Source organism: Schistosoma haematobium, chromosome ZW (assembly GCF_000699445.3).
Source record: "Schistosoma haematobium chromosome ZW, whole genome shotgun sequence".
NCBI classification, from domain to species: Eukaryota; Metazoa; Platyhelminthes; class Trematoda; order Strigeidida; family Schistosomatidae; genus Schistosoma; species Schistosoma haematobium.
In genome coordinates, this window is record NC_067195.1 from 3,735,637 (window position 1) to 3,748,276 (window position 12,640).

Here is a 12,640-nt window from a genome sequence, read left to right on the forward strand (position 1 = left end):
TGGCATAAGCCCTCATACCCGTAACAGCAGACGAGACTGAATCACTAGAACCGAAATAGGAAAACAGGAAACTCAAGTGTATAAGAAACCAACCCATACAGATCGAATTCTCAACTACAATAGCAACAACCCAAGAGCTCACAAAATCAACTGCGTACAAACTTTGTTCAAAAGGCCGAGGACACACTGGCAGCACGATAAAAGGAAGAGAAATACCTGAAGGACGTATTTTAAAAGAATGGCTACCTAATCAACTTCATCAGAAAATACCAACAGCACGCAGCGTCAGAACGTAAGTCAAGCACAGAAATCAACAAAAGGATCGCCCTACCACACATAGAAGGCATATCAGAAACCACGACGAGACTGCTAAAAGCCTTCGGGGTAGGTGTGGCACACAAACCGACAAAGTCACTACAATCAATTCTATGCAAACCAAAGGATCAAATAACAAAGGAAGACAAATCATACATCATCTACAAAATAAATTGTGCCAACTGCGAAAAACACTACATCGGACAAAGTGGACGCTCTCTTCATCTTCGCCTGCATGAACATCAGTTAGCAGTCAAACGCCATGACATATCCTCGCTTACAACAATGCATGTGGACAACTGCGGACGCTCACTTGACTGGAAAGATGTGGAAATCCTGCATAGAGGAAATTCTAAAAACGCCAGAGAATTTTCAGAAGCTTGGCAGTCAGCTCAATCAGCAATCAACAAGCACATTGAGATCGATCCAATTTATCAACCAACCAGGAAAATTATGCACATATATAGGAACAAAAATCAAACCAAAGAAGTAAACAATGACAAGTTTAAGGTCAACAGGAACCAATCAACGTCATGGTGTACACAACAAGCTGTGAAACGCATATTCAGAAATTCAAACACTTCACTTCTATTTGAAGTTTGTGCTGGTGATGTCATTTAGAGGAATGATGGAAGCTCCACGACCAAACCATCCAACTCAAAGAGCAAAACTCTATCAAAACCATGATTATTATTTATTTATTTGAATACATAAATATTAGTATAAAGAGGCATCGAATACGATATGAGCTACACAAGTCACTTCATTCGTGCATGGGCTGTGATACTATCCGGGTGCCTAAACTGAAGAAGGTGGTTTTCTTAGGGGGTCACATCCGGAGCTTTCGACCTAAAGATCTGATCCACAAGACAGTGGGGCATCGTGAGGAGATGTTGTTCTTTGATAGTCGATGACTAATAATTGCTTTATATGTCATTTGGTCCTTCAGGATACTGGAGTCCATACACACCATTAGTTTGGAATCAGGGTTTTCCAACTCCCTTAGATGGACTCTCCGTGTTCACCAACCCGGTTAAAGAGCCGGACATTCGCTTTTCTTCCTCTCAAACTGCGAGAAGGGAGTGAGTAAGACTTCCCTGGAAGTGGCTGTATACGAGTGGCCATATGAGACCATTTCGAGAGGGAGAGTTGACTCTTGCGCTCTTGGCCGTACCAGGGCATTTGGGGACATTGAATATTGATGATGAATATTGAACAGTAGAAATTTCTTGACGTCCATATTGAAGATTGTGACTTTGATGTTGGTTGACGGTTGTTTTTAGTTCTATATGTTTTTCACCTGCAAGAATGTTGTCCTTGCTTTGCCAGTTCTTACCTTTACATCTGCACCAGATCCTCCGCGTTCGTCGATGATGCCACACAGAATACTTTTGTAGTAATTCTATGTAATACTGGTTTTTGTATTTCTCCCTAATAATAAAGGTTTTTGTTAACTAATTATCAATTTCAATGGTTAAGATCATGAGTCAGTTGAAGCTAGACCACCATGGAAAACATGGAAGCACTCCACGGCCGTTTCGTCCTATTGTGGGACTCCTCAACAGTGCGCATCCACGACCTCGCCTCCAGTGAGATTCGAACCCAGGGCCTACTGGTTTCGCTCGCGAGCTTTTAACCACTAGACCCCTGAGCTGGCCGGCATCCAACGGTGTTAATGTTTAACTTCAACTAATCCATCAAATTGAGCGACACATTGTAAATTACTGCAAAAATGATTGTTTTTTTAATTAGGTCAGTTAATGTGGGGTTGGATGATGAGCAGAACTTTCTTATACAATCAGCTTTTTTCGTAGAGTAAACTATAGTTGTTCTTTATTGAGAATAATCATTCTTTCAAAATCACAGTTTCTTTAGATTTCAAGTATTCAATATCCATAATTACAACATAACAGCTAAATCGAATTCATATTAGTGTAAAGTATTTGATCATTAGTTTCTAAAAACAGCTTGAAGATCACAGCTACGAAACCTACATAATCAAATCAGTTTACAAACTATATTGATTACTCTCTTTCTTCATGTAACTTTTTCCTAGGTTAGTTATTAAATTTGACTAAGACCATAAATTGTGAACGAACCAATCAGATATAAGATAATAGGTCTGAAGTTTTGGTGCTGGTTTATAATCCTCATTTAGTCCTAGTTATTAGGTAGACATTCTCAAGGTCAATTTTGTGTCACTCAAAGGTCATCCATAAATTATAGTTTTATAATATAGTTATATAATAGACCTTTGTGAGCCGGGGTAATTTCACATTTGTTTTCAGGAGAACCAGACACTATCCAGACTTCCATGTGACAACCCAAACAGTACAACTCAGTCTCGTTTAACAGAAGAGCCAGACACCACCCAGATTTATATTTTATAACCCGAGCAATACATATCAATCCCACTTCACAGGAGAACCACACACCATATAGACTTTAACACTACAACCTGAATAGTACAGCTCAATCCTGTGGCGCAACCACACAGGTACCAAGCAACCTGGTGGAAAATTCGCACCATTCATACACACATTCATGTCACATGTATAGTTATTCCGATCAATGGTCGCGTGAATCAATGATGCACAGCACGAACAGGCCGAACCTGACCTATTCCACTTACACGATAGTCAAACTCATTAGTGTTAGCAATGGTGATATGCCTTACAATGTCCGAATGACAATGGCCCTTGAAAACACTGAGAAGCAACCACCACTGTGAATGAAACCGGTTAACCAGCAAACGAATTTTGTGCATGGACAGGCAGCGAAACTTGCCAAAGTAATGTCGAACCATCCACAATATCAATGGCGAACCTCTATTCTCATATGAGATCTTCAGCTCTACATAGCCATATAGCTTGTATTGTATACAACACATATGTAGGATAGTAAACGAAATAGCTCAGCCTGAAGCATTAGGGTTTAAATAACGCTTAAAACCCATTGTTTGTTGTCGCAATACGATTACTAGACCACCAAGATCATTTTTAACGCATTTGCCAAATTTTCACTTTTCCGACTTTTCAAACCCTGAGTTAAAGGTAGTATCCCTATAAATTACAATCTCAAACCTTGATTCTTTTCAAGATTGTTTATGTTTCTTTTTCATAGTTTAACCAACTAGTCAGTGTTTCTAAAACATTCTATCCAAATCATAATAGTTCTATTCTTTTTTTCTTTTTAGATGAGCCTGTTTATACCAATGATATATTGGCTATGCTTTCACCTGAAGGTGAACGTGTCTCACTCGGCAAAGTAATCTATAATTTGATTCAATGTTTAAGACTGATCATAACTTAAACGTTTATTTTTCTTTTAGATCTATTTTAGGTTGATCAACTATGTTCACACTTAAACCCATCAGACGATTATACTATTTATAGTACTATTCACTAAACTAGAGTTGTTATAACTTGTGGGTTTATGCTCCTCTCAATGTCTAACGTAATGATACTGTCAATTAGAGAATAGTGAATTACCAACCGAACCAATGACGTATAAAACAAGTACGAGCAGTCTATAGTTTTTATCGGTCCTACTTTCCACCTAGCCTGACCTATTAAGTCCAGAATATCAATCTCAGACTTTGCGATATAAATCATGATATTTCAAACATACTGGAGTTTATATACACACCAAACAGACACTACATCATAACATAAAATAGAAAATAACATTTGTACAAAGATTTAGCTAAAAGTGGCTATGAATGTGGGAGATAGTAACTAATAAACTGGTCAGAGTTACATGTTATCATTTTCTAGCTACATAACTAATAAACTGTTATTTAGAATTCTACTGTAATTTCTAGGTCAGGTAGGATTAAGACATGGAAAAGGTCTATGAAGTTATTAATGCTTGAACTGTACCATATCAAAGTGATGTTAACTTTCTAGTTGTTGTTCATGATATAACTATATTCTATAGGTATTAACATTAGATTTTTAAAAAATTACAATTAGATCAAAGATGGATAGTGGTTAGCAGTAGAATCCAGGACGCGAGTTTCGTCCTATTTAAGGCTCGTTAGATGGATGTACCTGAATTTCACTACTAGCCACTATCCATCTTTGCTTAGAATGCTTATGAATTAAGAATATATCGAGGCAATACGCACAAGATGCACATATGCCAATAAGAGACTGATCGATTGCAGTCTTGAGCATCAATGAGAAGATTGAATCAAACAATACCAAGTGAATTTAAAAATCATATCATATCCTAAAAATTTTGATTGGGAACTGATTAAAAGCAACATTTACAACTTGTATACTACTGTAAACTAAACTATTATTGTCTGTACATTTACTGTTAAAAATAACTATCTAGATGAGTTATCTACAGTAGTACCAAGCACCTCTTTATAGATCGTTTGGTAGAAGTAATACAATTTTACACCACACACACCACAGTATGTAACATTTCTACTGAATTCCAATGAATTTTCTAAACTATAAACTGAAGTCAACTAGAACTCTATAAATTCACTTGGTGTTATTTGCTTGTATAATCCGATTGTTGTTTAGGTCTGCAATTGATCAGTATCTTATTGTCATATATGCATCCTGTGCAGATCGCATCGCTATTGCCTTAAGTCACAAGCTTTTTAAACAAAAATTGATGGTGGCCAGCAGTGGGAAATGGTGAACGATACTGGGTTCGAGTCTCGGAGTGAACGTTGACTCTGGGGTGCATACACATCCAGCTGACGAGTCCTAAATAGGACGAAACGCGCGTCCTAAATTTCACTGCTAGCCACTATCCATTTTCAGGTTTCTACATAAAATGACTTAGTTAAAAGAATGTGTTAAAAAAACTATTTAAATAAGTCGGTCTATTATGCTGAATTAAAGATAAACGTTTAGAGATAGTGGATAAAGTTGAAGAGACTATTATTTTTCCACATTAATTGTAATGGATTCAATAAATCATCATCTTCACTAATGTATTCAAAGTAAATATACAATTTTATTCAAGGGTTTTTTATACCAGACCTCAATCAATCGATCAATTATTTTAAACCAAGGAGGATTGGATGGATGTCGTCTGAGATCTGTTAGCATAACATATTCATAATCACATGGGCGACCAAAATCTGTCAGTCTTGTCATAAGCAAGTTATCAATCACCCACTGAGTTTAAATCTCCTAGGATAGATTACCAACTTTATTTAAGTTGAATGAAAGTTTAATTCTATGCATTTCATGTTATCGTTGAATGATTTTCTAACTTCCAACTTAAATTTTTCCATAGAAATTTCTAGTTTTCAGTAGTTCTTCACTTATTGTAACTTTGTTATAGCTGTTAGAAACACGAGCTTTACTAATTATTTCCTGTCTGATATTTCTGTTCAAGATTTACCGTTTACTAACTGTAAGATAATTTAATAGTCGGATTCTTGAGTCGATTAAAGGTTGACCGCCATGGGAAACCTGGAAGCAGTGGACAGCCGTTTCGTCCTAGCATGAAACTCCTTAGCAGCGCTCATCCACGGTCCAGCATGCTGGACTCAAATCCAAGACCTTGGATCTTGTGCGCTAATGCTTAACCTCTAGACCTCTGAGCCGGTATCCAACGATGTTAATGTCTAACTTCAACCAATTCATGACATTGTACCACGGTCCACTATTGTCTTCAGTGAGTCACTGATTCACAAGATAATTCATAATCACATTGTTATGTCTTAGTATGTTCTGTTAATATGTATATTCTGTATTTTTCCACTTTTATTAAAGGGTTTGAAAGCTAGAGGCAATGTTGAAGATTGGTTAGGTAAAGTTGAAGAAGCAATGTTTACAAATCTTCGTAAATTAATGAAAATTGCTATAAATGATTTTGAAAGTTTACATCGTGAAGAATGGCTTAAAGCACATGCAAATCAAATTGTTTTAACAGTAGAACAATTAATGTGGTCACGTGATATCACGTTAATTTTGGAAGATCCTCTCCCAGAAGATCGTCTTGATGGTTTAAAAGAATATGAAGCGAAATGCTATACAGTAAGTAGGTTATTTTAGACAAATTGGTGGGATTTTTCACACTAGTGATCTTTCCATAAAGAAAAACCATCATTTTAGTACTACTTCATTGACAAGTATACAGTTTTCCAATTATCCTTAACTGATTAGTACTTCTGAGACAGATCATTCTGAAAAATTGTACATGATCTTGTCAGTTATTAATGTTCATTGCCATGCACCAACCAATAAGTAACCAGCTATATTGTGATTGACAACTTTGAGAATTGCTTAAGGATAGTGTGCTTCGTGGAATTCAGTTTATCCAAATTATCACTAACCAACTGTAAAACAGTTTCGTTAAGTGTTAGATAGTTAGTATGTGTCGTTAACTTGTAAAGTGATTGATAGTAACCGCTAGAAAGCTTTCGTTGATGTCTTTTCCATAATATATAATATTAATAATCAAGAAATGCTTGCAATCTTGAAAGGTTCTAACTAGTAGATCATAGACGTTGTTACTGACTCTATGATGAAGGATTTTATTCCGGTAAATTAGTCAGCTCATATCAACTGAATAAAAACTGAATCAATTTATTCAACCTTATTAATATACATTAGTATTTGATAGAGATCATGAGCCGATTGATGCCAGATCACCATTGAAAACCTAGGAGCACTGGACAGCCGTTTCGTCCTATTGTGGGACTCCTCGTGGGATCGTGAGTGCGTACTGCTGAAGAGTCTCACAATAGGCCATCTAGTGCTTCCATGTTCTCAATGATGGTCTAACATCAATCGGTTCATGATCTCAGTCAAAAATTGAATAATCTTCACAACTCTATACTGACAATACTATTTATCTTTAACCTTTTCTTTCAAATTTTAGGGACTTAACAAACTTGCTACTTTAGTACGTGGAGAATTACCAAAATTATTTCGTTCACTTCTATGTGCTTTAATTACAATTGATGTACATGCACGTGATATGGTTACAGAATTAGTCAATAATAAAGTTGATTCATTAGATAATTTTGATTGGCAACGTCAACTTAGATATTATTGGGATTTAGATTTAGATACATGTGTTGTAAAAATGGCCAGTGCATGTTATATTTATGGTTATGAATATTTAGGTGCATCACCTCGTCTAGTAATCACTCCATTGACCGATAGGTAAGTATTAGACTAAGGTTATTTTTGATGAAGACATATATTATACAATTCTTATTATGAATTAATGTTAGTAGGGGAAATTTTGAAAACCTTGACGAATTCAATGAATGTTTATTCAAAGTTAAGACTCAAATCTACATGGCTTCATGGATATGCATGGGGAAATCAAAAACAGACCATCATCTCAGGTGAATGCAACGATAATAACAATAATGTCAAATGTAAATTCATGGGTCGATTGAAGTTAGACATTAAGACTATTGAGTAACAGCTCAGTGGTCTAGAGATCAAGCGTTCTAGCGCGAAACCGAAGGTCCTGGGTTCGAGTTCAACATGCAGGATCGTGGATGCACACTGCTGAGGAGTCCTATATCAAAACGAAACGGCCGCCCATTGCTTCCAGTTTTTCAATGATGATCTAGCTTAAATTGATTCATGAATTCAACTATTAAAGTCACTACAATCTTCACAAACCCCATTCTGATCAAAATGTAAATTAAACGTTTTTGATATCAAATATCTTAAAATTTTATCCTACAATCCTCGTTACGTAATAAGATCTACCACACCACTGAATTTATTAGAGATCAAACTAATTTGAATAAACGACTCGACATGGAGTGTTAGAATGAATGAAGTTTAAGCTAACTTCTTTTTCATAAACCTATCGTGATATATTAGGATCTGAGATGGTGAAGAAAATTTGTAGCTCAGGTGGATGATTTTGATGGAGTTTTGTCCTCTAAGCTGGATGGTTTGATCGTGGAGCTTTCATCGTTCTTTTGAACGACATCATCAGCATAAACCGACGATTTACTAATTCATTATACTTGATATAATGACTTTGTGAGTTTCGTTATTCTCTGATTTTACTCTGAACTAAGATTTCTTATCAATGTAGTTGTTAAGGAGCGATGGTTTAATGACAAGTAACGAGAAATTGTTAAACTAGATTACATATTATTTAAGTAGTGATCAAGCAATTTATATTTATGTTAAGTTTATAACTCAACATTTTATTAAGATGAATTGAACATCTCATAGAGACCCAAATATGAAACTACATACAGATAGGTTTTCGATGGAACAGGATGTAGCATAAAAATCGCCCATGAGAGGTGGAGTATGATTACGCTGAAAGCAAAAAACAACATCTCACTGATGACATGAAATGATCGCTAAACAATTTGGAAAATCACTTTACTATTGAACTCTGCTTTAATTGTCGGAAGGTACTTTGCTCATAATGGGACTAGTAGGCTATAGATTCCATAATGGCATACATTATGGTTATATACTACTGAAGAGTTTCAACTTAAGGTGAAATAGATATTATTCTGTATATCACAGTTGGCAGCAATTTAATTCTTTTATTTCTTTTATTTTGTTTTAGATGTTATTTATGTTTAATGGGTGCATTACAATTAGATTTAGGCGGTGCACCCGCTGGTCCAGCTGGTACTGGTAAAACGGAGACAACTAAAGATTTAGCTAAATCTGTAGCAAAACAATGTGTTGTTTTCAATTGTTCCGATGGTTTAGATTACAAAATGATGGGTCGTTTCTTTTCTGGTTTAGCTCAATCTGGGGCATGGTGTTGTTTTGATGAATTTAATCGTATTGATATTGAAGTATTGTCTGTTATTGCTCAACAATTGATCACTATTCGAAATGCTAAAGCTGCACGAGTGAGTAATAGTTTCTCTTTTTTCCTTATCAAATTGTTACTGTTATTACCGTGCTACATAAACTTGAATAGTACTCTGTGAATGAGCTTATCAGTAATCGAATATATCCCCCTTACCGAGTACACAATACATCGATCGACTAGATGGTGACAATTAAAAAGAGTATCATGTCTGTAACTCAATCAGTCAGTCAGTAACAACGTAGAACTTCGTACGTACATCAGTTCGAGTTGCCACACCACATTAGCACAGAGATGCAGTGGTCGAGTCAAATCCCGTAGTGGTAGAGGTAGTAAGAGTATAAGCAATAATCGGAAACATTAGGGCCTGAAGAGGAAAAAAGAAAGGGACATGAAGAATCCAGAAGATTAGAATTTGGGAGAACTCAAAGAGTGTGTGCATATGCGCCATTGCAAACGATTTTGGGCCATGTCATTCACAGTCTCTAACCATCGGTTGATATCATCTCGCGGATCCCAACCAGGTAGTCTACACCTACCAACATGGCTTAGTCCACTTGTCAGTGACTTCATGGATTTGCGCCGTGTTTTGTTCTGGCCACCCCTATCTTTCTTCCAGTCTACTTCTATACCACTGAACGTCGCACGTCGAGGCAGTCGGTGTTTGGGCATACGTAACACGTGTCCCAGCCATCTCAACTGTAACTCAGACCAAGTTTGTATCCATGTTAAAAATAAATTTTATATATTTTTACTTTACATATAGAAGCGTAGATTTATTTACCACTTATGGTATAGCAAGATATTTCAAAATAATCAAATTTCAAGTATAAATTATTCAGTCACATAAATTGAACTTTGATTGAATTCATTTGCATCTCAGATCCAGGATTATTTCATCAATCATTTAAAAGGGATATTCTGCTGTCCCCACTCAAGTGGTTTGCAGCTGCTTATACCATTCAAAGCCAATAGTAAACGACTTCAAAGATTGATAATGTGTTTTGATCTTACTGTTTTCCGTACTGAATATGGATAGATTGGAAATGTATAATAAATACTTTAATCATGAAGAAGGTTTCCAGATTTATCAACCGAATCACCATCTCTACTTTACAATACATTAATAACTTGTCTATTAACCACTCAGGAGTTTATTTACACACATATTCTCTAACTTCGAAGGTGATCTATTATGTATCTAAACAATTTTATGTTCATTTGATTGAGATCATGAACCGATTGATGTTAGACACTATCATCATTGGATGTCGGCTCAGTGGTCCAGTAGGTTAAGTGTTCGCACACGAGACCGAAGGCCCTATGTCCGAATCCCGCGAACGGGATTGTGGATGAGCACTGCTGAGGAGTCCCACAATAGGGCGAAACGGCCATCCAGTGCTTCCAGGTTTCCAACGGTGGTCTAAAATCAATCGGTTCACGATCTCAATCAAAAAACTTAATAATCTCCACAATCCCTATACTAGTAATCTTGTGTTTAGTTTCACGCACATATATACTACTATTCATGTAGAATCTAAGTTCTCATTAATAATTAGTTCACAGAGTTTGATTAAATTTCAGTTAAGAAATGCATTATTGTTTCTGAATTTCTTTCCTTCTAAGATCAAATAATATTATCAGTATAGGGTTGTAGAGATTATTAAGTTTTTGATTGTCGTCATGAACCAATCGGTGTTACACTACCACTGAAAACCTGGAAGCATTGGACGGCCGTTTCCTCCTATTGTGGAACTCCTCAGCAGTGCACATCTACGATCTCACCCACGGGAATCGAACACAGGGCCTTCGGTTTCCTGCGTGAACGCTTAACCTCTGGATCATATTTTAAAACAGGCAATCTTTCAACAACAAGTGGTAGAGCTAAATAAAATCATGAATTAAACTTATGTCTAACAACTTATCTGAACCATCAATTTCATTAGTTAGTTTTCTTTTAAAATATATAGGTTGCAAGATTCATGTTTGAAGGACGTGAAATTAAATTAGTACCAACATGTGCAGCTTTTATTACAATGAATCCTGGTTATGCTGGACGTACAGAATTACCTGATAATTTAAAATCATTATTCCGTCCAATTTCTATGATGGTACCCGATTACCGTAAGTCATTTTTGTTACTATAGAGATTATTATTAACTATTTTGTATAAACGAATATTCTATTGTATGTTAGAAGCATGACAATCAGTGTCTTTTAATTAATAATTGAAGTTGAAACAAGACGTATCAGTTAACTAAGTAAATGATACGAAATAGAGTTTTTTTTTAATAACTAGATGGAGATAAGTGGGATTCCTTTAAACAACCGTTAACAGAATCAACTATAGTGTATTTGTAGTGATCCGCTAATCGAATATTATATCAGACATCATCATCACACAGTACTGTTAGCCGGTCAGTGATCATCAGAACAGTGTTACTGGAATCAAAAGATTCAAAAGACAGCAAATATCATTATCGTTATATTCTTTCAGAGTACCCACTAGATCTTCTGACCCACGTTAATAATTATTTTTTCGATATCTTATTGTTTGATTAACAGAATTCAACATTTGAGAAGCAGTGATCAGTGAAGTTCAACCAGGTCTGTGGTGGGATAGTAACTCACTGATGACAATGGTGGATGTATCGGTCAATTTTGTAGATTAGTTGAAGTTAGACATTAACATCATTGGATGCCGGCCAGCTCAGTAGTCTAGTGGTTAAGTGCTCTTGCGCGAGACCAGTAGGTTCTGAGTTTGAATCCCGCAAGGCGGGGACGAAACGGCCGTCCAGTGCTTCCAGGCTTTCCATGACGGTCTAGCTTCAATTGACTCATAATCTCAACTTCTGAAGGATTTCCTGAGAACTTTTTAAATGTGCATTGCTCTCTATCTTTCACTCTGTTTCTCTATCGTCTTTGTTATATTTTTTTTATTTATATATAGGTCTTATTGCTGAAGTTATACTTTATTCTGAAGGATTTGAATCATCAAAAACATTAGCATTAAAAATGACACAAATGTATAAATTATGCAGTGAACAATTATCACAACAAGATCATTATGATTTTGGTATGAGAGCATTAAAATCAGTATTAGTTATGGCTGGTTCATTAAAACGTGAAAATCCTGATAAACCAGAAGATGTTGTATTAATTCGTGCTTTAAGAGATAGTAATTTACCGAAATTTCTTAAACAAGATGCTATCCTATTTACAGTAAGTTGAACTATTTTGATCCACTGGTGAAATTTTCACAGACTGATGAGTCTAGAAGGAACAATATGTCATTGATCTTTAAATGTTTTAACATGAAGAATTCGTTTGCATAGTTCCAGGTTTAGCTCAAATCTTTGATTCTGAACAAAATGATCTTGAACACAGTATCCAGTTTGTAAAAAGACATCTGTCATATGAGTTATTCTTGATCTACAAATTCCTTACTATTTAAACTTTATCACTGACCTTAGAATGGAGCAAAATGAGGTGTGCTCATTTTAGAGCCAATCCTTTCTTCTATGATAAGGTA

The 12,640-nt window shown here is 35.8% G+C and overlaps 1 protein-coding gene across 1 annotated transcript in view; it reads left to right on the top strand.

Moving 5' to 3' along the window:
* Positions 1–12,640, top strand: part of DNAH6_1 (Dynein heavy chain 6, axonemal) — a gene marked incomplete at both ends in the record, with an annotated part of 89,659 nt that overhangs the window by 50,186 nt on the left and 26,833 nt on the right. Inside the window, 6 exons of the mRNA XM_051218640.1 lie at positions 3,512–3,582; positions 6,063–6,326; positions 7,174–7,460; positions 8,854–9,148; positions 11,079–11,232; positions 12,059–12,330. Of these exons, the coding sequence (XP_051070176.1) occupies positions 3,512–3,582; positions 6,063–6,326; positions 7,174–7,460; positions 8,854–9,148; positions 11,079–11,232; positions 12,059–12,330 (1,343 nt within the window). The remainder of the gene's footprint in view (positions 1–3,511; positions 3,583–6,062; positions 6,327–7,173; positions 7,461–8,853; positions 9,149–11,078; positions 11,233–12,058; positions 12,331–12,640) is intronic.